We start from the raw sequence: 26,894 nt of genomic DNA on the forward strand, positions 1-26,894 counted from the left end.
TTATAAAGCTCTCCACTTCAAATACATAAAATACACATTCTTGTCAATACCACATCACACCTACTTATAGGTTTAAATGAAACATTGATTGGCCATTATCAATACCCTTTTTTTTTTCAGAATAAAGCAATATTTCCATTCATCCTCCCTCTTTCTCTTCCTTTCTTCCTCTCCTTTACTCATTTTTTTCCTTCTCTCAAAAAAAAAGAAAAAAAAATTAAAAAAAAAATCTTTTTGCAAACCTAATAGTTTCTAATCCTTTGCCTCTAACCTCTGAGAAGACTTAATCAAGTTCTCAGCTGACAGAATATACAAAGTAATTTCCAATGACAGAAAGCTATTAAAAAGAAAAGAAAAGAAAATCCAAGATTCAACATCCATCATACCAAAGAATGAATGGATGGAATTCATGCCACTCTATCTGGAATACAAAATGGTAATTCAAATTAAATAAACCTTGCCCCAAATTTCACCTCTCCTAATTCTTTTAACAGAGAATGCTTGTAAGAATTACAAGAGTGGCCTGAATAAAGGTACTATCATTGTGACTCAATACACTTAAGAATCATTAAGGTCATTATAGATCTACTTCAAAATGGAGCTTACTGATTGATCAATAATATCCTTCTTGGGTACATTATTCCATAATAGCAAACTCAGGAAAAAGCAATGTAGGTTTTTAACATCAAAGTCATAAAGCAAAAGCTGATCTCAGATGCAAAAATACTAATAGATAAAAACGTCCCCTTTAAGATAAATAACTCTCTATCAAAGGTTTACAAATTTAAATTTTTACATTTTAATTCACACACCCCGAATTAATCCCATTCTTGGACTAGATTTCTAAACTGAGAAAGCAAGTACATCAGCAATTTTCTGTGCAAGCAAAAATCTTTAAAATTCGGGTCCAGCCTGGTGGCTCACGCCTATAATCTTAGCATTCAGGGGAGGCGGGCGGATCACCTGAAGTCAGGAGTTCAAGACCAACCTGGCCAACATGGTGAAACCCTTATTTAAAAATAAATAAATAAATAAAAGTAAAATCTTTAAAATTCAACACATCTGATGTACAAACTGCTAATTTCAAAACTTGTTTTGTAAATTCTTGTAAACAGTCAGGGGCAAGCACAGTTACTTCAGAAATGGCTTTATTTTAGTCAGTACATACTGAATTCAGAGCCCATGAATACTTTTTTTAAGAAACGCCTTCTCTGTTCTCATCAACTTTGGAAAGAATTCCAGAGCTAATAAAATTGAAACAATCAATAAATATCCATATCTATCTTCAAACACTAGTTTTCTCACCTTTTTATGTATACACATACATGCTTTCTACGCACTATTTGAAAACATGCACACTCATAACTTCAAGCCTAAACGCATCTTCTAGAACATGCTGCTAGATAACCACAGTACAACTGATTATCACTTAACACATACTATAATTTCCAGCTGTCCCCAAAATGTCTCCTTTAATCATTTTTTGATCCCATGATCTCCATGCTGCACTTTATTTACTTGATCTCCTTTATCTAGTGTTTTCCCCACTTGTCTATTACCATTAACATTTCAGAGTTGGGACAGGTTTGGTCTACCTGTTGTATACATCCATGTCTGGATTTTCCTTTGTCATTAGACACAGGCTAAACAGTTTCTCAAGAATACTGCATAGGAAATGCTGTGTGCCAGGCAGTACATCAAATAAGCCAGCCTTTAATTTTAGTTTGTTCTATTATTATTGATGCTAAGTTTAATCACTTGGTTATAACAATCTTCCTCAGATCTCTTTATTGTAAATTTACCTTTTCCCCTTTGCACGTGGAAATCATCTATGGGAATGCTAATTTGAGACCATGTAAATATGATATTCCCCAACAACTTTTCACCCAATCATAGCAGGACAAGCCCATTAATAGTGGCTTAACATCCACTGATGATTTTGAATTATTTCCTGTGGGGGTTGCAAAATAGGCATTTTTCCAATTCTATCATTCTTCTTCAGCTTGGCATTCTTTCGTAAAGAATGACTTCCTCTCTTTTACTCTATTTTATTCATAAGATATTCATGAATTCTTTTTGTTTATAGTCATCAAGCTTCCTCTAATATACTGCTGATATCACATAGAACTAATCAACATTTCTATAGCCATTAACTACATCATCATTTTGCGTAAGAACTAATTAAAATAAATTCAACCATTATCGTAATTACCATTTCCATGCCATATCTATGTATCAGCAGGAAGCCATAAGATGTATTAACTCAGTTACTTTTTGTAAGAGTTTTTAAACCTAAACAAATGACTCTCTCAAACATGCAAAACCAGAAACATCATTTACATTTACCAATTTTCCAAAGTCATCATAAACATAGATTGAAATTATTTATATATAATAGAATCTTCTTAAGGGAGAGAAATTACAGTAGGCTACAGATAAGATGTAACACTTCCCAATCTTTAGTGCACTGTTGTTAAAATCTTACTGTACCTACCAGCATCACCTCCATCTTGACTAGTGCCAGCTTCAGCCAATAAATTTGCATTCACATTCCTATCAACATCTGGCCCCGAGAGTAGAGCACCATCTAAATCTGAAAAGAAGACAGAAAAATTGATCTACAAACCACACCATAGCCACCACCCAAAACACCACTCTTTCTTGGAATTTTTTAAATTTAATTGAGACGAGGTTTCACCATATTGGCCAGGCCAGGATTGTCTCGAACTGCTGACCTTGTGATCCACCTACCTTGGCCTCCCAAAGTGCTTAGACTACAGGCGTGAGCCACCATGCCTGGTCTTGAAAGTGTTTCTTTAATAAAAAGCACCATCTGTAAGTACTGAATTATCTACTGTGTTCAATACAACAAGGCTCACAGAAGCCTAAGACATGTACAGTGAGTATAGTGTACTGGTTAGGAATGGGCTGTAGAACCAGGGTGAATTAGGTGCCACTCCTATTTGTTACAGGCTATATGACCATGTGCCTTAGTTTCTCCCTAATTTACATCCACTGATATCATAGATGTGATCTAGGAATCTAATTGGGATAATATAAAAAGCCAAGTGTTACAATTATGGTACTTGACACTCATACAATACTATTAGAACTAACTAGTATTAGAGATATAAAACACATTGTTGGTTTATCTGTATTGGTTCAGAAGTGGAGAAGACCAATTAAAGCTAGAATTGCTAGGCTGGAAGTGGTAGTTCACACCTATAATCCCAGCACTTTGGGCAGCTGAGGTAGGCAGATCACTTGAGGCCAGGAGTTCCAGATCAGCCTGGCTGACATGAAAAAACCACATCTCTAAAAAAAAAAAAAAATACAAAACTCAGCCAGGTGTGGTGGTACACACCTGTAGTCTCAGCTACTCGGGAGGCTTAGATGGGAGGATTCACCTGAGTCTGGGAGGCAGATGCTACAGTGAGCTGAAAGCCACACCACTTCACTCCAGCCTGGGGCAACAGAATGAGACCCAGTCTCAAAAAACAAGTTTGAATGTCAGAATACAGAATATAGATGGCAAATAAAACCATGGGGGTGAACGGATGTGACAGTGAGAAAAGACTAAGTATACTGAAGAATCCTAGCATTTAATGAGCTACAAAAAAAACACGAAAAACACTTTTAAGGGAAAAGTAGTCCACTTTGTCAATGCTGGCTACCCAGCTGTGTTCACTGTTAAAACTCATCAAGCTGTATATCTGGTTGGTGCACTTTGGCAATTCAAGATGAGAGCTAAAAATGGACAACAGTTTCCATTCAATAAGCACCTAGGACTATCACCAGTAATCTTACTAAACAATGCAGGTGAGGAGGTAGGGCAAGCAGGAACAGTAAGAGTGGTCAGTGTTGTGAAGAGATGATCAATTAAGAAAAGAATCTTTGAGAAATCTAGCTTAAAGAAGGGAAGTATGAGAAATAGGGTAACGATTTTTTTAAAGAAAGTGAAAGTTCCTTATTTTTGAGGCAGGGTCTCCCTCTGTCAGCCAGGCTGGAGTCCAGTGGCACAATCACAGCTCACTGCAACCTCTGCCTCCCAAGTTCAACCAATCCTCCTACATCAGCCTCCCAAACAGCTGGTGCTACAGGTGCACACCACCACACCTGGCTAATCTGTCTTTTTTTTTTTTTTTTTTTTTTTTGGTAGAGACAGGGTCTCACCATGTTGCCCATGCTAGTCTTGAATGCCTGAGCTCAAACAATCCTCCTGCCTTGGGTTCCCAAAGTGCTGGGATTATAGGCATGAACCACAACACCCGGCCAAAAGTTACATATTTAAATACTGACAGGAAGGAATCATTAAAGGAGAAGTTAAAGACACTGAAGATATTGCAGCGAAGAGAAGAAATTATCCATTGTGTAAGATTCCTAAGGTTTCTTGAGGTCCAGGGAGCACAAGTACTTAAGAGAGATAGCAGAAACCATCAGTGTAGAGTGCTAAAGCCAGAACTTAAGGATATTATACCAGGCTGTTGTCTTCTCTTTTCTATATAAGGTAAAATTAGTAGAATGTGGCATTATTGCTTACGGTAAATGGGTTGGAAGTCAGGAGAATGGGCAAGTATTTAATGAGGAAAGAACAGTAAATAGATATAGAACTCCTTTGCACACAATCCTTGAGAACGGGATACTGCTTAGGTTTATTTTCCCAGTGTTTATCATAATGAATGATAAATAAAGGCTTTTAAAAATATTGTTTACCAGCCATAATGGCTCAAGCCTGTAATCCCAGCACTTTGGGTTTTTTATATATATATATATGTATATATATATGTATTTAACTAAAAATTTAATGTTTTCTTAAAGTTAAATGTATTTCAACAGTCAAAAAATAAAACTGGCTGGACATGCATTAATCCTAGCTACTGATGCAGCTAGGACGAGAGGATGGTTGGAGACCAGAATCCAAGGCTGCAGTGAGCTACAACTGCACCACTACACTCCAGCCTGGGCAAGAGTGAGACCCTCTCTCAACAAAATTGAAATAAAAAGTAAGGCTGGGTGCAGTGGCTCATGCCTGTAATCCCAGCACTTTGGGAGGCCAAGGCAGGTGGATCACCTGAGGTCAGGAGTTCAAGACCAGCCTGGCCAACATGATGAAATCCTATCCCTACCAAAAATACAAAAATCAGCCAGGCGCAGTGGCATGCACCTATAATCCCAGCTACTTGGGAGGCTGAGACAAGAGAATCGCTTGAACCCAGGAGGTGGAGATTGCAGTGAGCCGAGATCACTGCACTCCAGCCTGGGCAACAGAGCACGACTCCGGCTCCAAAAAAAAAAAAAAAAAAAAAAAGGTTAAGAAAAAATACAATTATTCAATTTCACTAGATTTCTCAATGTTTTTTAAAAAGTCATTCTGAAATGCAGTCTGTTCAAAGAACATTTCTTACAATTCTGCCAAGTGGGTTTTCAAATACAGGTTTCTCTTTATGCAAAATTCTATATAGTGAATTGTCAAAAGCTTTCCTCAGCCAGTTCTTAAAAGGCATTTCTTATCTCCTACCCTACCCCTTAAGTATATTAGAACTTGTGATTTCTAATTCTACATGAACAAGTATAGACCTCCTCAGCCAAAATCTTACAAAATAAATAGCAAGTATATTTGTCTTGTGTCTCTTGAAAGGCACCAACTACTTAGTTCTTTATATCAAAAACAAATCTCAAAACAGGTGAAGATTGTCCAAGTTGACAATCTTCTGACAATAGTGTGCTTAACTTCCAGGAAGCAATGTATTATGTCACTGCTTATCTTATTCAGAACCAGCCAAACCACCTAGCAAATCAGTTGATGTGAATGGAATAGAAGCCAATCAACCATTTACTCAACACAAATGAATTCTGCTTCATTAGGAAGCATGATAGCAACTCTTGGTAGTCATCATTTTCTCTAAAACTAAGATTACGAAATAAACTCTAATACACCTGCTTTTGTGATATTCAGTATCTTCCTATGGGAATCTTATGCTTTATTTAAAGGCAGCAAAAAATGACTAAGATTTCTTTCCAAACAGCACAAAACCTTTCTGAAGACTGATTCAAACATTAGTTTCCTTTCCCCTCTTCTCATTACTGTGTTTGACTGAAGAGGGGAAAAAAAAAAAAAAAAAAGAAAAAAAGAACCAAACACACGAACATCACACTGGTTTCACAAGGTGACAGCTATTTTTCTGACTGGTAGCAGGTACATGTGTGGTATATAATATTCAAATAACCAGAGCTAAATGATAAACCATGTAGGATTTCTTTTTATTTTTTTTTTCTTTGAGACGGAGTCTCGCTCTGTCACCACACTGGAGTGTAGTGGCGCGATCCTGGCTCACTACAACCTTCGTCTCCCTGGTTCAAGCGATTCTCCTGCCTCAATACAGGCATGTGCCACCACGCTCAGCTAAATTTTGTATTTTTAGTAGAGATGGGGTTTCACCATGTTGGCCAAGATGGTCTTGATCTTTTGACCTCGTGATCTGCCCCCTCGGCCTCCCAAAGTGCTGGGATTACAGGTGTGAGCCACCATACCTGGCCTAGGATTTCTTCTATTTTTAAAAATGTCTTCTCAGTAAACAGATAATAGCAACCCCTATAACAAACACAAATTTTACACATTCAGCAGTGAGATCTTTCCATTTTTTATCAATAAGGAAAAAGGCTGAAGAAGGTTAAATAACGAGCTAGTGGCAGAGGTCTGGACTGTTTAGTAACTGTATTAAATTGCTTCCTGATAATCTATTGCAAGTGCCAAGCCTCAGGGCCTGGCACATAAGCAGGCAATCAAAAACTACAATTTGCAATACCGGGAACATGAGTGCAGAAGTATATTCACATGTACTTTGCTACTGATACTTGACATGCTCTTTTTGTGAGATGAACAAAAATAAACATTAATGCCACTGTGTTAAACCAGCATCCATTTTATTACATTCCTTTTACCTAACACTACCATCTCCTTCCTTCAGTGAAGTAAAAAAAAAAAAGAGAAAAAAATACCATCTTCACAATCTTTTTTTTCTTTATTTTTTTTTTTTTATATAATTAAAGATGGGGTTTCACCATGTTGGTCTGGCTGGTCTTGAACTCCTGACCTCAGGTGATCCACCCACCCTGGCCTCCAAAGTGCTTGGATTACAGGCGTGAGCTACCACGCCCGGCTGCCATCTCTAAAATCTGAAGGATACCAAGGTACTGGCTATCATTGCTCTTTACAGTTACACTTTGTCTACTTTAAAGCAATCTCTTACTTAGAATTCACATTTATATACTTCTCTAATTAACCATGTATTGCAATTTTAGTTAGCATCTTCATGAGAGGTATTATTCATGAAAGGACGGTACAGTGGCTCATGCCTGTGATCCCAGCACTCTGGGAGGAAGCCAAGGTAGGAGAATCCCTTGAGCCCACTTGAGTTCAAGGCTGCAGCGAGCTATGATCACACCACTGCACTCCCTCCATGGGTGAAAGAGCAAGACCCTATCTCCTAGAAAAAATGAAAATATTACCATAGATTTAAAAAAATCTGATTAACAAGCAGTGGAAAAAGAATGAGATGGGATTAAAGATCAGTCTAAATCTCGGTCTCTACCTCCCAAAAATGTGCCAGTGACCAATGATATTAGTAAATGAAAATACTGAGCAAAGTACAAGACAAAGTATCGTTAAAGTAAAACTAATCTTCATGCCTTGGTCATGATAGCCATCTCTTGGACCCAGTGGGCTAGCAACCCTTCCAAATCACGTGGGAAGTGATTAGTACAGCACCTGGTGTGAATGCTATATTAAACAAGATTGAGTTGGAAAGGTTTCCCTGGCCATTTGCTTGTGGTCCTCAATATTCCAACCATTAGGCAAGTGCAGACTAATCCAGATTTTCTTAGAACACAAATACTCTTGAAAAGATATGAGAAAAGACACTGGGAAAGAAGTCTTAAAGAAACAGCTAAACTAGTTGTATAAACTCAGATCTATTCAACTTTCACTTTCGTAGAAATACTTATTAGCACAAGTTTCTCTTATGGTGACAGTTTCAGAACTAAAAGCAAATGTATCCATTTCCCCGCCACTCCATAAACAGGTAGAGATTTTTTCTCCTTAATTTTCTCCTTTCAGTGGAGAGTAAATTCAGTTGCAAACATACTATATAAACCACCATTACATTTCCTGTAGTGGTCTTTTAAACTCAAAATAGCTTCCCTTTCACTCCCAAACTCATTGACAAGTGACTGTCCCAACTGTTTCTTCCTCGCACTATTCAAATGTCCTGTTATTTTTCCCTAATAGGTCCTCCCAGTACACACCCGACTCCAATCCATGAAAAATGCTTAATCTTAAATTCAATAAGCAGATCAAATCTCTAGATATAAACCACTCATTGCTTCAGAGTCTTAAAAGAAGTCACAATTTATTACAACATAAAAATAGTCATACCTATAGACAAGGTGGCAGGAAATCGGAGATGTCCCCACAACACTTCCCTCTCCATTCTTCTACACACTTACTCCAATTCTTTGCCACCTTGCACGTCAATGAACACTCTTCTTCCCCTCCTAACAAACTTCTATATAACAAAATATCCAACTCACACTGCCTTCTCTATGAAGCTTTCTCCAACTCTTCTGGGCAGTTAGGACTGTCCCATTGCACCCTGTTCATGCTTCTTAAATAATTTTAACATTTATCACATGGCACTGGGTATGTTTCTACCCCACAGTCACCTATTGTGAGTAAGTTCCATATAAAGGACTCCTCAATCTTAACATTATGTGGCCTAATGCTTGGTTTCTTTAGATTTTAAATAAAAACATTTCCAAATGTCCTACTGTATGTGGAAAGCTATTTGAGTTCCCAGAAAGTTATAACACTTCTGAAGAGTAAAGCTTTCAATGAAAATTTATACTATCTGGTCACCCTGCTATATTAAGGCTGCATCAGAAACCAAAATTCAGTTTAAAAAAAACTTTCAGGGACTCACATTGATATGGTTGAGACAACTTAACACCTTCAGCAGGAAGTGTCACAAAAATGCATAAGGCTTCCTCAGCTCTGCGTTTTACTCTGACCACTTAAGAGTTTGACTTACAGGTAATAATCACCAGTGTAGTCATTTCTTGGGTCAAGAATAGTACAGGGAAGGAAAACAACACTAAGCAGAGCAAAAGAGGAAAAAATGGCAGACTACTATTTCCACTACCATATGTTTGCCTACTATCACCTTTTAAAATTAAATACCGAAGACTCTTATGCATTAGTATACCATATAGCTCATTAACTCTTATTTATTTTTAAAAATAAGCATCAGGGCTGAATATGGTGGCTCTTGCCTGCAACCCCAGCACTATGGGAGGCTGAGGCAGGAGGACAGTGGAGACCAGAGTGGGCAACATAATGAGATCCTGTCTCCATTTTTAAAATTAAAAAGTAAAATTAGCCAAGCAAGGTAGCCTGTGCCTGTAGGTGTGCCCAGGTACTCAGGAGGCTGAGGCAAGAAGATTGGATCATTTGAGCCCAGGAGTTTGAGGCCACAGTGAGCTATGATCAGTGCACTCCAACATGGGTGACAGAGGGAGACCTTGTCTCTTAAAAACATAAAGTAAATAAGCATTGGGCCTTCAATACCTCTCCCCAATTATTAGAAACCCCAAAATCACTAATGAAAAATTCTTAAATTCTGACTTCTAGCTCATCCTTCATAGCGTACTCCATACCAAAGGATACCTGAAAGGTTTAGCAAAACATCTGGAATCTCCTAAGAGAATAAAAACTAATCCAGGTCCATAAATCTGCTATGTTGAGACCCTTGGGGTAAGACTTACACAATGCAGAATTTTTCAGATTTTATAGCTATGGCTGTTAACACCCCATATGGGGTCTGGAGTAGCACCCTATAATGAAAACATGAATATTTCCACAAAACATGAATACTTGCCAGGCGCAGTGGTTCACACCTGTAATACCAGCACTTTTGGAGTCCGAGGTGGGTGCATTACCCTGAGGACAGGAGTTCGAGACCAGCCTGACCAGTATGGAGAAGCCCTGTCTCTACTAAAAACATAAAAGTAGCCTGGTGTGGTGGTGCATGCCTGTAATCCCAGCTACTCAGGAGCCTGAGGCAGGAAAATTGCTTGAAGCTGGGAGGCAGAGGCTGCAGTGAGCTGAGATAGTACCATTGCAACAAGAGCAAAACTCCGTCTCACAAAAACAAAACAAAACATGAATATTCAAATTTTAGGAGTAGAAAAATATAAATAGCTGATTTGTCACCAAAATGATTAAGAAAAAGCTTTTGAGTCTTCAGAACTCACAATTATTATAAGGTTGAAATTTCACTTCTTTCCCATTAGGGTGGCTATCTGGGATACACTCAAGGCTAGTGAAGTCGCAGAACTGAATCTAAAGCCCAAGTCCTCTTTCACCAAAGCCACATCCCATGGTTTTACAGCATATTTTAGACTGGACACAGTGGCTCAAGCCTGTAATCTCAGCAGTTTCGGAGGCCAGGCTACAGGATCCCTTGAGCCTGAGACCAGCCTCCTGGGCAACAAAGTGAGACTTCATCCTTACTAAAAATAAAAATAAATTAGCCAGGCATGGTAGCACATGCCTACCTGTCGTCCCAAGTACTGTGGGGCTCATTAGGGGAGAGTGAGGTGGGATGATAGCCCAGGAGGTTGAGGTTTCCATAAGCCATGATCATGCCCCTGCACTGACACACTGACACACTGACACACACACACACGTAAAACAAAATGAATGTTAAATAAATTATCACACAAAACTGAGGAACAGAAATTCTGGTTAGCAGATAACTAATTATAGAATTTACTGTGATTTAATAATCCATTATTTCAAATATATGCCTTATTTGGATTTCTTTTTTTTTTTTTTTTGAGACAGAGTTTCGCTCTTGTTACCCAGGTTGGAGTGCAATGGTGAGATCCTGGTTCACTGCAACCTCTGCCTCCTGGGTTCAGGCAATTCTCCTGCCTCAGCCTCCTGAGTAGCTGGGATTACAGGCACGCGCCACTGTGCCCAGCTAATTTTTTGTATTTTTAGTAGAGATGGGGTTTCACCATGTTGACCAGGATGGTCTCGATCTCTTGACCTCGTGATCCACCCTCAAAGTGCTGGGATTACAGGCGTGAGCCACCACACCCAGCCCCTTATTGGGATTTCTTAAATCTATCTAGTTTGAATATTCTTTTCTAGAAATAGTATTCTAAGCACCAAATAATATGCTTTTTATTTAACCAAAAAAGCAATTACCCAATAAAAAATGCAAAGCTTCAACATGACTTCAACTTAACTTGTAAGAATACAAACCTACAAATGCTGCAAAACTATTTTTTCATCAATAGTCTAGGTGAGAGAAAGAAACTTCCAGGTTATTTAAAAGAAATCTAAATTTTATCTTCTGATCAACTAAAATTACCTTTGGGTATTCATATGGCATTAAGGGAAAAAATCATTGACACACAACTACATCAGTTTTTGGAAAAGATTTCAAAAATCGACTGTGGCATTTACTAGAAAATACCTGAAGAAACTGTCCATTATATCACTTGGTGTCAACCACATAAAACCAAACTCCACTGAAGAAATCACTTTTCAGAAGTCAGTCCCAGGAACTTTGTCATCCTGTAGAACTGGTGTATTTTTCTCTTTTGAGTAAGGCTGTTTATTATCTTAGGGCAAATTAAAGGCTTAATTAGGGCAACCACGTTTATATCCATGATGAGCATTCTTAACTTCTTTGCCAATTTTACTTTATTTTGCTAATTTATTTCTGTCATTTCAAAATACAGTATGTATGCATGCAACACAGAATGAGAGTAGAGTAAAACTATTTATAATAGGAAGAAGTTGCTAGTATGACTGGTATAAACTTAAAAATCTAGGCTCAGAAAACCAGGTTCCATGAGCCCACAGAATAAAGAAATTTTAAAAAATGAGATTAATGCCTGACTTATTCTAATTAAATGGGACATAACATGGGTGAATATACATTGTTAAGACAAATTTAAGCACTAGTTATCTGTACTTCTACAATTCCATATCTAATCTCAGGTTATCTACCTTATTTGGCTAAAATTTAGTGTTTCCTCGTTGCAAATTAGCAAGACAAGGATTTTGAGATTTTTACATTATCAGAGCAATTCATTCATGACATCATTTTTACCCTTATTTGATTACCCAGATTTTAGTTGTGCTGTCAGTTTTCATTATTATTCCATAGTCCCAGTATGTGCGTATTCTATTAGGACAGAAGTTTCTATCTTTTGTGAGTTACCTTGAGTCTTCCTTCAAGTATTCTCTTATATCAGTAATAATCTGAAGTGGATCCCAGTAGTGAGTCAAACAAATGTTAACTTCAAGATTTTAAAAAATCTGAATAAAAATCCTGCAGCTATGGGTATACTTTCTTATCACAATTTTTAAAAGGCACCCCAACAAAAGCTTCAACATCCTACCAGAAGACTGTGTTATTAGGGCTGTATCTTACAAACTGTGGACTGAAGACCTGGGGGAAGTCACAATTGCAACAACAGACCCACAAATCCACACATGCCAAGCACTGCAGGTTGAACAATTCACTAAGACTTTTCAGATGTTTGTTATATAACTTTAAATTTATTTAAAGGCATTTATTTTACGGAAAACTTTGTTTTCTCAATAAATAGAAATTAAAGCATAATGATGAAGGGGATCATAAAAATATTTTAAAGCTAAAAGACACTAATGTTTTAAAAAGACAGGAATCTACTATTTTAGTGGTTAATTGCAAGGTTTTAATAATGCAGGGTAATCCTAAATACGAAATCTACCTCTTTCTACTTTTATTAGCTGAATGACCTTGGGAAGGCCTTAAGCTTGGCAAACACAGGCCTACTGTGTTGTGTATTGGTCAGATCTTCCCTGGAAAGTTAAGAGTGAATTCTGTGTATTCATCACAAGGTGGGCCGAAGAGCACCTAACCTGCAAAAAAACAGGACTCTGGGGGTAATTCTTGAAATGTCTAACATTTAAAGGGTTATCAGGTAGATGAGTGGAAATTAGGTTAGGTTTAAATTATACTACTCCAGGTAGCGAGCAGTGGCTCACACCTGTCATCACAGCACTTTAAGAGGCCGAGGCAGGCAATCACCTGAGGTCAGGAGTTCGAGACCAGTCTGGCCAACATACAGTAAAACCCTGTCTTTACTAAAAACACAAAAATTAGCTGGGTGTAGTGGTGCACGCATGTAGTGCCAGCTACCAACTTGAGGCAAGAGAATCACTTGAATCTGGGAGGCAGAGGTTGCAGTGGGCCAACAGAGGGAGACCCCGTCTCTTAAAAGTAAATAAATAAATTTTACAAGAAATAAATTATACTATTCCCCACAACAGAATTAGGAAGTTACAGAAAAGCAAACTTTGGCTACATTTAAAATGACTACCTAATAATCAGCCTACACCGGAAACTGCTTAATTAAGGATGTCTTTACAAGCAGTCAAACAAAAAAATCAAACTAAGACTAAGATCATCTATCTGGCATTTAGTAGAAAGTACACAGCACTGGAAAACTGATATGAATAACCTCAATAGTGTTTTCTAATTTTAAGAATTGCTGTGACTAACAGAGTTATCTCATTATTTGTCATTTCATTTTCATAATAATCCTATAAAATCAACACAATATTTTAATGAGAAAACTGAAAAGCTTAATTTGATCATGGATACAGTGGGTAGGTGGCATAGCTTATTTTAAAATTCATTATGTTTGACTCAATTTGCGCTTTTTCCAATAATTAATATTTGCTGATCTCAACCTTGACTCACAGAATTACTTGTAGAAATTAAAAAAAAAAAATTCCACATCTGGCCAGGTGCTGTGGCTCCCACCTGTAACCCCAGCACTTTGGGAGGCTGAGGCAGGTAGATCACAAGGTCAGAAGTTCAAGACCAGCCTGATCAACATGCTGAAAGCCCCTCTACTTAAAAAGAAAGACAAAAATATAGCCAGGCATTGTGGTACACACCTGTAATTCCAATTACTCAGGAGGCTGAGGCAGAAGATTCGCTTTAACCCAGGCGGCAGAGGTTACAGTGAGCCAAGATGGTGCCACTGCACTCATCTGGATGACAGAAGCAGGACTCAATCCCCGCCCCCACCAAAAAAAAATCCACATCCAAACCACATTGCAGACCAGCTAAATTGGAATTCACAGTTAAGAGAGACCTCTTATGGTCTATAATGCTCTCAAGTGATCCCAAGGGATCCCAAGGTGCATAGCCATGATTAAGAGCCACAGCTATATACCAAGGGGTGGAAATGGTTCACTGGAACACACCTTCATTTGTTTACATATCATAAATGATTGCTTTCGTGTCACAAGTGGCAGACTGATTTTTACGGCCAACAAAACTGAAAGCCTTTTATTTACACTGTTTTGGCCCTTTACAGTAAAAATTTGTCAGTCCTTGGCTATATTTCATATTATGCCCTAACCATAAGGCTCTTTTAAGACCCACCGTCTCCTGCCTTTTTTTTTTTTTGGACAGCAAATAACATTGGTGGCACTGATAGAACCAAATTTGTGAGTTAAGCAAGGTTCAGATACCAAAGTGGTATTAACAACATGAAAATAATCCTTTTTAAGATACAAGAGATGGCTGGGCACAGTGGCTCACACATGTAATCCCAACACTTTGGGAAGCCGAGGTGGGTGGATATGAGGTCAGGAGTTCGAGACCAGCTTGGCCAACATGGTGAGACCCTGTCTCTACTAAAAATACAAAAATTAGCCAGGTGTGGTGGCATGCGCCTGTAATCCTAGCTACTTGGGAGGCTGAGATAGGAGAATCACTTGAACCCAGGAAGCAGTGGTTGCAGTGAGTCGAGATTGTGCCACTGCACTCCAGCCTGGGCAACAGATGAAAGTCCATTTTTAAAAAAAAAAAAACAGATGTACGTAAGAGACGAAGCATATTAGACCACCACCAATTAATTTATGATAAACCTAGTCCATTGATACAACCATGGCTAGGAGATATCTGATAAAAATTGCTAGCAATATTATTTTTGAAAGTATGCATTGTGGTTCATCATTAATGGTTTTCTTTAAAACATTCCAATTATATGTAGCATTAGTTTTTTAAATGGGGTTACTGCTGATTAGTTGCCACCAAACAACTGCTACACCCAAAAGATCTTATTTCTTCAAGGAAAAGTGTGTGTGTGTCTGTGTGTGCACGCTCACATGCATGAGTGTATATTTAAAAACACTACAGGGGAGGGTCAGGCTGGTGGCTCATGCCAGTAATCCCAGCACTTTGGGAGGCTTAGGTGGGCAGACCACCTAAGCTCGGGAATTCGAGACCAGCCTGACCTACATGGAAAAACCACATCTCTACTAAAAATACAAAAATAGCTGGGCGTGGTGGCACATGCATGTAATCCCAGCTACTCAGCAGACTGAGGTAGGAGAACTGCTTGAACCCGGGAGGCGGAGGCTGCAGTGAGCCAAAGTCGTGCCACTGCACTCCAGCCTGGGCAACAAGAGCAAAACTGTCTCAAAAAAACAAATAAATTCAGGGTTCCCACCATACTGTTAAATAGGAATAATCCATGCAGCGGAAAGATAATGTATCTCCGATGAGAAATTTGTTAAGGTCTTCACTATTAAGACAAAACAAAGTGCTAAGGAGTCTATCTACCCTTAATACTTTAAATTGTCTCAGGGATTTTATTATTAAAACTTGATATAAAGTACAAGAAAGAAAGATCAGCAAATAGTATCTATTATACACACCTGACAATTTTCACATAGTAAAAATTAAAAAAAAAAAAATCCATCCACTGAAAACTAACCCAAATCTAAAAAGCCAGAGGAACATTTCATAGGATTACTATGGCATTTTGCCCTCTGGCAACTAAAAACAGTGATTCTTTTCACAGAAAATACTCCATCCTCAGATGACCATGATTGTATAAATCAGACGCTGAACGGTTACAGTGCTTAGAGCATTAAATCATTTTTGACAGTGGTGGACAAGCCTCAGGTATGCATAGGAAACCTCAAACCCACTGAGTGTGCATCTTCAATAAAGATATGCACAACCAGATTAAAGACTTAACAATGGTCTTCTTTTATAAAATCCCCACCATCGAGTGATTCTCTAAGATTCCTGTATAACTTTTGGAGGGAAATATATTGAAGAGACAAGCCTCAGAGGCTTTGCAATGAATGCAAAGATGAATGAAAATCAGGTGACAGTGGGCAAACAAAATATTCCAACTTCTATGGTGAGAACAGAACAGTAGCTATAGGCCAGGTGTGGTGGCTCACATCTGTAATCCCAGCACTTTGGGAGGCTGAGGCAGGCAGCACACCTGAGGTCAGGAGTTCAAGACCAGCCTAGCCAACATGGTGAAACCCTATCTTTACTAAAAATATAAATATTAACTGGGTGTAGTACCCTATCTTTACTAAAAATATAAATATTAACTGGGTATTGTGGCACGTCCCAGCTACTTGGGAGGTTAAAGCAGGAGAATCACTTGACCACAGAAAGTGGAGGTTGCAGTGAGACTCTATCCTGGGTGACAGAGACTCTGACTCAAAAACAAGAACAGTAGCCCTAAACAAATTAGAATACCATAATCTCATAAATGGCAAAATTCTTTGAAACACTTTAATGTTTCAACAACCAAAAACAAATAATGTATCTGAAATGTGATTATATATTGCAACTAAAGAGTCTCTCTTTTCCAGCACTAGGTATAAAATAGTGAGTACAGAGGCTAAAGATGAGGAAAAGTCAAAGACGCGTACATTAAGCAGAGTCCACGTTCCTTAACAATATATTCAATGCCTGGCTATTAACACATCTTCTGATAAACCCACATACATGTGCACTGAAAAAAGACAAAGAAAATATACCAAATGTTATACATTTGAATGATGTCCCCTCTTCTATTATAAACAAATTTAGTATTACTTTAAAATAATTTAACTAAAAATATACTTCAAGATTATCCAACTAGAATTAGGATGAACACAGAAGCATCCTTGTATATACAATATTTACCTGGCTCTTCCTTGATGAGTAGTGTATTTTCTTCCGGATAGGCAACAGGTGGCTGCATCACTGAGCAATCTTCTAAATTCGTTTCATTATTAGGTGGAATATTATAAATAAATCTTTTTGTTGTTTGGTTTTTCCTCCTCGTTTTGCCAGTCTCTTGAATTCCCTGGGAGCCCATATTATTCCAAATAAACACTTTTGTTTGACCTTCAGATTCATTTTCAGCCATTTCAGGAGATCCATCCTGGACCCAACTACTTTCATTCATTTGGTAGTTTTCTATTTGGCCCTCATCGACATTACAACCATCATTTTCAATCTTTACATTACTTGCCAAATTGGTAAGATTCCGTGTTGCCCAAAAACTGGCAATTTTTTGATCCCGTGATGAAGACAGACCATCTCTATTAACTGGTTTTCTATTATTATAGTCCACAACTACAGACTCTGGAGCTTCTGATTTAATGCTTATATTTAAGGCATCTTTAATGAAATTTCGGCAAGTTTGAACAACTTCACTCATTTGAAGATAGCTGGCCACTGTCATAACTTCAATGGCATTTTGGCTTGTGAGCACCAGGTTACCAGAATACAAGAAGTCCAAGATGACTGAAAAACCTTGAACTGCAGCAATATCTAAATGGGTAGTATTGTTTTGCTTAGGTTTTTCTTTGTCTGAAGCACAATATAAAGTCTTAAAGAAACGGCTGCCTGCAACCAGGATGTTCTTATGAGCTTTGAAGATTTTTCCGCTTACCACAATGCTAACATCACAAAGAATATCTTGCTTTCTCTGTTCATCTAGTTGTCGCAGAAGTTGATAGCAGTAAGAGTTTTCATGTGGCCTACTATTAAAGTCACAGTAACCCTCCTCTGATTCCTGTAATTGAATAGAAAAAATTAATAATATTAAACTTCCAAACCAAGGAAAACAAATGTCAAGTTTTACAAAAGCAATAACCAAATATACTAATTAGTGAGTAATCAAGAAATGAAGTGTACAGTGGTTGTGCAACCCATTGCTATTATATATATAAAATAAAAAATCAGCGGGACACAGTGGCTCGCGCCTGTCATCCCAGCACTTTGGGAGGCCAAGGTGAGTGGATCACAAGGTCAAGAGATTGAGACCACCCTGGCCAACCTTGGGAAACCTCGTCTCTATTAAAAATACAAAAATTAGCTGGGCATGGTGATGTGTGCCTGTAGTCCCAGCTACTCAGGAGGCTGAGGCAGGAGAATCCCTTGAACCCCGGAGGCAAAGGCTGCCGTGAGCTAAGATCGTGCCACTTCACTCCAGCCTGGTGACAGATAAACTCCCTTCTCAAAAAAAAAAAAAAAAAAAAAAAAAACCACATCTGAAGATCAGCAGGATTTCATTTAAAAAATAATATCATGTTGTATGTTTCAAATACAAGCTAAGAACAGGAATTGAGAATTTCTTAAAATTAAAAAGAGCAATTTTCTTAAGGAAAGAAAATTTCATTTGTAGGAATTAAATGAATTTGCTTTATCTCTAATAGGAAAGCAGCAGTCTTCCCTGATTGAACTTAAAATATCTGAGTTATATTTTATGCTGGGCATATCACTCTATCTACCATTAATAAAAAGGTAAATTTTAAGTCTTAGAAAACATTAAAATCAAACAGTTTCTAGGTCAGTGAAGTTAATTAAATCTAACTAGAGATAAAGGTAAGGCCCTAAGGAGAAAATTTGCTTCAACTATAGAAATATCTAGTTATATGATTTCCTATCAACTTTCAAAACGATTTCCCTCTTTAGGGTCATAAATGCTGCAAGGTAAATTAAAATTCTTACATTCACAATTTTTAATGTTTACAAATTTTGCTTATCATACCATTATATTCTTTATAGTTCTACTTGGTGTCACAATTAAGATCATCGTGTGATACGGCTGGGTGTGGTGGCTCACGCCTGTAATGCCAGCACTTTGGGAGGCCAAGGTGGGTGGATCACGAGGTCAAGACATCGAGACCATCCTGGTCAACAAGGTGAAACCCTGTCTCTACTAAAAATAGAAAAATTAGCTGGGCATGGTGGTGCTCTCCTGTAGTCCCAGCTACTTGGGAGGCTGAGGCAGGAGAATTGCTTGAACCCAGGAGGCGGAGGTTGCGGTGAGCCGAGATTGTGCCATTGTACTCCAGTCTGGGTAACAACAATGAAACTACGTCTCAAAAAAAAAAAAATCATGTGATATAACCCTAAGAATAAGGTTAGGGTTATGATCTAGAATTCAGAATGCTGTCTGTACCAGCTAGTAACTGTGCGTCCTTGGAAAGTCACTATCCCTGACACTTCTCCTTAAACTATAAATCAGTATTACAAATACTGGTTATAATTTTATGACTTTCCTCATATAGTGGGCTGCTAGGGGGGGTAAGCTCCCTCAAGGCAGAGCTGACTATCCCTCCAGCACCTTGATTAGTGCCTGGCACACTTTGCTAAACAACTGAAGTAATCATCTCTTTCCCAAGAGAAAAACTACTTAGAGACCATTTCTAGTAGAAAAGATAACTGAAAAACTGACCTTATTCAAGGGTCAATTCTTTGGCACAAAACATTAAGTTAAACATAGGTCATTTCTATGAAATAATAAAATACACACATACATGATCTATGATTTTATAAGCATGGAGAAAAACATGGAGAGATTCATACTAGAGTGTTAAGAGGCTCAAAGGACTGACATGCTAAGAAAAAGTGGTGTAGAGATGACAGGACAGCAAAAGAAGTCTCACAAACAATATCTTAAATGGTGGATCTCTAAACAATCACAAAATGTGACAATACAATCATGTGCATGGCTAAATCATAAAATGTTAGCTTCACTTGCATCCATGTCACAGGAGGCCACACACATTGTCATCTCAATTCTCTGAAACTAACCCAGTCCATCTAAAAATCTTAAGTGCTGCTTTCAGGTATGAGAGGTCAACTGAAAGAACCAAAATATTAATATTCCAGGACACGGCCAGGCATTGTGGCTCATGTTTGTAATCCCAGCACTTTGGGAGGCTGAGGTGGCTGGATCACTTTAAGGTCAGGAATTCAAGACCAGCCTGGTCAACATGGTGAAACTCCATCTCTACTAAAAATACAAAAATTAGCTGCGGTAGTGGTTCACGCCTGCAATCCCAACTACTCCGGAGGCTGAGCCTGGAGAATCACTTGAGCCTGGGAGGCTGAGGCTGCAGTGAGCTGAGATCACACACTGCACTCCAGACTGGGTGAGACCCGTCTGAAAAAAAAAAAAAAAAAGATTCCAGGACAGGCTTCAACTATTTCACTGTGAAAATGGAATAGTGTGGAAAACCCTCCAAATCAGGAGTGTATGATCACTACAGAATCTAGCATGAAAAGTAGAGAAATCTCCTAATTCAACTGATCCTTGGCAGCCTCCCTGTTCCCTTCTAGTGCCAAGTGCATAACGCCCTTATGCTAAAGATCTCCCACCCATGGTCCCCCTACCATATCATAATGTTCCACGGTCTAAATTAGATATATTCTCCTACCAAAACACCCAATTCTGCAAAAACTTAAGTCACGGATCAAGTAATCAAAACAAATCCATTCATGAGTAACACCCTTATTTTTGTTTTTGGGTAACAGGACAAAGTAAGTAAGGTAATAATGAGACTTATTCAACCTAAGCTCTTGCATATATATATATTTTTTGAGATGGAGTTTTGCTCTTGTTGCCCAGGCTGGAGTGCAGTGACACAATCTTGGCTCACTACAACCTCCGCCTCCCAGGTTCAATGGATTCTCCTGCCTCAGCCTCCTGAGTAGCTGGGATTACAGGCATACACCACCATGCCCGGCTAATTTTGTATTTTAAGTAAAGATCGAACTCCTGACCTCAAGTGATCCATCCACCTTGGCCTCCCAAGGTGCTGGGATTACAGGCATGAGCCATTGCTCCCGGCCAAGCTCTTGTATTAAACCAGTATGTTAAAAATAAATATAAAAATAAATAAACTAGTATGTTGTATTGGATTGTTGCAAGTATTTGATTAAAAGAAAAAAGTATGTTGTGAAATCTTAAATCATTTAGCAAAGGGTAATGAAACTATTTAGGACTTGTGTGAAAAATCTAAGGAAAAATACTAAAAACACCTATAACAATTACTTGTGAGGTATAACTTTCTACAAAAGAATCATTGTTTACTTGGTTTCCCTTGAAACTGAGTAAATTTTATCAATTTGCCTATGCTTGCTACAGAAATTCCTAATGAGGAAGACTCTTGCTCTGGTGCAGACCCAATAATAAGCTTTGTTACACATGCTGTACCTGAACCCAAGTTCATTTGTTTCAATGTTCTATCTAACAGATATTGCAGTAAAAGAATATTAAAATTTTGAAAAAGACAAAATTTTCAACTACTATCTGGCAGCATATATCCATGAAGTATTTGTGGAAACATGTACAAGTCAAGAACTGCCTAAAGTTCATATATTAAGCAGTTGAAAACATTTTAGGAGGTGGCTATGCCTACTGTAGCAGTCATCTTAGGCTATCACTGCATCCTGAATTTTCTGCCTTTATCATACCAAATGTCCTAATTTTTAACTAAGACGAAAGCCTATCCAAATTATGTTTCTACTTTACACAACCTACAAATTAAACAGTATTTGACCATTTTTTTTTCTAATTACTATGGTATAAGAACATTAAAATTCCTTGCTTTTATAGCCAACAACAGCAATTTCTTTTTCACCACTGATTAAAGCACTACTCCGTATGTTTGCAGCAGCTATTAAATATGCCCTTCAAAAAAAACTCAAATAAATATGCCTTTTGAAAAAATGAATCATTTCAAAGAGTATGTGTACTCTCCAAGGAGATTATTATTAGAAGATCTGGGTAAAAGAGCTAAATAAGCACAAAGCACTAAAATAAACTTCCAGTATTATTTGCTGAACTCAACAAATTAATAAATTCTTAGTGCCTGACACAAAATCTTAAAGCAGGTTCCTAATAACTCCAGGCATCTTTGCCTCTTTGGTTCCTTCTTTAACTTTCTATGTCCACTTTTAGTATACCAACAACATCAGATATCACTAGTAAGTCATATTAAAAAAAATTACTATTTCCACAACTGGTCTTTTCTAATGTAGTGACCTTTTCTAACCTCTCTCCAAAAAAGGCAAACATAATTAGCTCAGACATTAGTCTAAACCGGCTAAACAAGGAGATTTTAAAGAAACAGACATTCAGAGCTAAATATGAAATCTTGAATTTTTTTATTTGAAGATGCCCTTTTAAGTAAAACTTGTCTAGATGAGACCTCAATATAAAGTCTTCCATAGAAAACACAGATAAGAGTCCACTAGTTAAAATCCTTATAACCTATTAACTAGATGTTCATTATTTCCAGACAAGGGCTACAAAACAGTAAATATTTTACTCAAAGGAAGACACTTGAAAAGTCCTAACTTTACTCATTTATTTAATAAGCATTAAATGAATGCCTACTTTGGCCAGGATCTATACTGGGAACCCAAGTGCTTTAGTTGCTAACTTGAAGTTACTGCTAGTGGGCAAGAGTCTTGTTGTTAAGAGCAGAAAGCAGGTGTACCGAATCCAGTTTTTTTTTTTTTTTTTTTTTTGAAAGCGTACTTTTTGGAAGAAACAAGCCCTGAGCAGAGCTTAAGGATCCAAGCATTAAAAAACAAAAACAAAATAAAAAAAACTATAGCATCCTCAGAAGTTCAGATTTGGAAAAGAACTTAAATGTGATTTTTTAAAAAGTCCTATGGAATGCAAACATGCACTTAGGCACATTTCACAGTTAAATGTCCACCCATTTTGACTAGATTATAAAAGAGGGCCATGTAACTCATTTGGAAGGTGAGAGGACAGCTGGTAGCAATGAGTTCAAGACCAGCCTGGTCAACACAACGAGACTATCTCTTAAAATAATAATAATAATAAAAAAAGACATGAACTGCCTTCCCCCTTCCAAATATTAGAACTATTGCCATAGACACCTCACCTCAGAAGCAGTGTTTGAAATAACAAACAGAAGAGATGACTATTGCAGCAAGGTGGAGATTTATTATCAGGGAATGAAGACTGCAAATACTGTGACCAGTTGGAAAGCTACTACTACCTTTTTTTTGGGTGATAGAGACTGTGTCACTCTATCACCCAAGCTGGAGTACAGTGGTTCGATTGTGGCTAATTGTAGCCTTGACCTCCTGGATTCAAGGGATCCACCTCCTGTCTCAGCCTCCCAAGTAGCTGGGACTACAAGGTTTGTGCCACCATGCCCAGCTATTTATTTTTTTAAGTGTTTTGTAGAGATGGAGTCTCCCTGTGTTGCCCAGGCTGCTCTCGAACTCCTGGGCTCAAGCAATCCTCCTGCTTTGGCTCCGAAAATGCTAGCAATACAGGTATGAGTCACATACCCTCTGGAAACCTACTATTAACAGGGCAAGAAAAAAAGACTTTTATTAGGGAAGAGAGATATCAATGAGGTGTGAAGCAGAGCTTAGAAAAAGAGTCTAAAAATCATCAGAACTTGCATGTAAAATAGATGTAATTAAGGAGTGGAGGGAGAGCATCACAGGGTCATCAGTATTCTCTATAATGCCACCAACTTATAGAGAATACAAGATCATCACCCAGTCTCCTATACTTTCATGGGTGTAGAAGGAGAGGCTAACTTCAGTTTCAAGTAATAGAAATGTCAAACAGCACACCTGTAGTCAATCCATTAATGACAGGAAAATGCTATTCAGTTCAAAAACAAGCACTTAGTATTACTCCCCTACTCAATTACAGCCCTTTTCCAATAATTTAATTAGTAGAAAGGACATTTCCGACACAAACATTAAAGTGTAAACTAAAAGCATTAAAAACATCAAAATCTTTATTCCTTTGCAACAACCCACTGGAATATACCAAAGGAACAAAAACAGTAATTTCTACTTCCAAATCCAAATTTTAGAACAAATTCATTTTACAGAAGGAAGATACGGCCATAGTAAATGTGATGTCAAACAAATACATGCTAGTGACAATGACAAATTATAATACTTGGTAGAGAAAAAGACAAGAAGGTCTCTTTTGCAGTTTTCTAATCACCTCTGATAGCTGAGTGACAGCATCCTCTCTAGTAGCTTAAGTACTATCCTCAGAAATTCAAATCCTTTAAGTGTTAGGGAGCAGAGAGACGATGGTTATTAGGGTTATTACAACATCCTGCCAACCAGTTCTCTCCTCAAACTCTAAAGCCACATACACCCCACCTCTCAATAGCAACACAAACACATTTGGTCATAATTCTTTCCCACTTAAAACTGGTATTATTGCCCTTTTTTTTTTTTCTTTTTATTTTTTTAAAGATGGGGTTTCACCATGATGACCAGGCTGGTCTTGAACTCCTGACCTCAGGTGATTCACCCACCTTGGCCTCTCAAAGTGCTAGGATTACAGGCGTGAGCGACCATGCCCAGCCTATTGCCCATTTTTTAAGAGAATAAAATTTAATGTTTTTAGCATGACAGGAGATCCTTTATGACCTCAAGCCTATGTATTCAAACTTAATTTTTCATCGGGTACAGCACCAAACTGCCTTCTCTAAGATACCATTCTCCACTTCCCTCAGGCTGTTTTTTAACCCCCCTGAGGCACAGTCTCATTGCTCGCCCAGCCTGGAGGGCAGTGGGGCACCTCCCAGGTTCAAGCGATTCTCCCGTCTCTCAACCCGTCTCTCAACCTCCGGAGTAGCTGGGATTACAGGTGTGGGCCAAGACACCCAGCCAATTTTTGTATTTTTAGTAGACAGAATTTCACCATGTTGTTCAGGCTGGTCTCAAACTCTTGACCTCAAGTGATCCGCCTGCCTCAGACTACCAAAGTGCTGGGATAACAGGTGTGAGTCTAATTGCATTGACTAAATGCCCTCCCCACCCTGGTCACATCTATTCCTTTAATGCAATTAAAATTCAAGAGTCTGTTGTACAAGTTTCTTCCAACCTTTGCATGTAGAACTGATCGTTCCCTTCCTTAATCTTCAGGTCAGGCATGGTGGCTCACACCTATAACCCCAGCACTTTGGGAGGCCAACCAAGGCAGGTGAATTACTAGGTCAGGAGATCGAGACCATCCTGGACAACAAGGTGAAACCCCATCTCTACTAAAAATGCAAAAATTAGCCAGGTGTGGTGGTGTGCAGCTGTAGTCCTAGCTATTCAGGAGGCTGAGGCAGCAGGAGAATCGCTTGAATCCAGGAGGTGAAGGTTCCAGTGAGCCGAGACAGTGCCACTGCACTCCAGCCTAGGCAACAGAGGGAGACCTTGTCTCAAAAAAAGAAAGAAAAGAAAAGAAAAAAAATCTTCAATGTACCCTGATTATATTGCCACCCTGATACCTGCATCTTTTCAGTCATGTCTGTCTCTCCTTACCAAACTAAAAGTTCCTTGAGGGCAGAAGTCTTATATATGGATTTTTCTCTCTAGTGCCGTGCATCAACCTAATACAGGTAAATTTAAGATGGAAAAGAAAGCTAATCCTAGGTACACAATAAGATGTAGTCAGACACTGCTACCAAAAGTTTGAAAAGCATAAAGGATATGAACTGTTACTGAATAAAACACAAAGAATAAATAAGTAATGTAAAATATATAAATAATAACCAATGGAATTCAATGGGCCACAGGCTTAACTCTAACTTAATTGATTTCTCCTCGGTGAAAGGTCTTTCAGATTTTCCTCCTCAGGTGTTAAAAATCAACTTACCAACCAACCAACCAATCAACCTTCAGGCCTTATTTCTGCCAAAAACAAATTAGGCTGGTTAGATCTGCCTTGCATTCTCTGTTTGCTCAGCTACTGACATCAATATATTCCAACTGGAAATTTCAATCAGATCACTGGTCTGAAAATTATTTAATTTCTGTAAAGGTTAACTAAATTTACAACAATAAATTTCGGTGCATGTTTCTCCTGGGAAGTTTTCAGGATGTGTGATTTAGGCTATGAAAATTTCACAACTGGGTAGAAAGTGATCTAAACCAAGAATAAGTGGTAATCACTGTTATTAAGGTAATTTGAAAGTTTTTTGGTTCAAATGGTCAGATACTGAATGAGCTAGTAATCACTGAGCTGACTCTGACGATGTAGTCAATTGTTACTCAAAATAAAACTATTAATTCTCCCTCATATCTTTATAATACAGGAATACCTCTGAATTAGAAGGCTCAAAACAAACTCGGAAAGCATGTTTTAAATGACTCTCCCATGAAAACTCCATAATAACCAAGGTCCAACTAACAGAAGAATTAAATTTTCGGTTAACTACCAAGGGATTAACAAAAAAAGGGACTTTTCTTAAACTAAGAAAAGTAATCTTTCACAACATAGTCCATTCATCACTTAACAACAGGGATATGATCTGAGACATGCATCGATTTTGTCACTGTGCAAATGTCATACTGTACACAAACCTAGATGGTATAACCTCCTACACACCTAGGTTATATGGTCAGGACTATTGCTCCCAGGCTACAAACCTGTATACTCTGTTACTGTAATGAATACTTCAGGCAATTCTAACACAGAAGCATGTCTATCTATCTATCTAAACATGAAAAAAGTAAAGTAAAAATATGGTACACCTTACAGGGCACTCAGTATGAACTGGAAGCTGCTCTGGGTGTGTCAGTGAATGAAAGGCCTGAGACATTACTATACACTGCCGTAGACTTTATGAGCACTGTACACTTAAGCTACAATGAATTTTAAAAAACAAAGTGTGCTACAACTTTACAGTATCACTAGGTGTTAGTAATTTT

At 38.1% G+C, this 26,894-nt stretch overlaps 1 protein-coding gene across 5 annotated transcripts in view; it reads right to left on the bottom strand.

The window, feature by feature from the left end:
* ZBTB10 (zinc finger and BTB domain containing 10) overlaps positions 1–26,894 on the bottom strand; it is a 52,215-nt gene that overhangs the window by 20,672 nt on the left and 4,649 nt on the right. For all 5 annotated transcript variants that reach the window (XM_078353635.1, XM_078353637.1, XM_078353636.1 and 2 more), the window contains exons 2-3: positions 17,076–17,952; positions 2,495–2,593 (exon numbers count right to left, since the gene is read on the bottom strand). In XM_078353635.1, the coding sequence (XP_078209761.1) occupies positions 2,495–2,593; positions 17,076–17,952 (976 nt within the window). The remainder of the gene's footprint in view (positions 1–2,494; positions 2,594–17,075; positions 17,953–26,894) is intronic.

This window comes from Callithrix jacchus, chromosome 16, assembly GCF_049354715.1.
Source record: "Callithrix jacchus isolate 240 chromosome 16, calJac240_pri, whole genome shotgun sequence".
Taxonomy (NCBI): domain Eukaryota; kingdom Metazoa; phylum Chordata; class Mammalia; order Primates; family Cebidae; genus Callithrix; species Callithrix jacchus.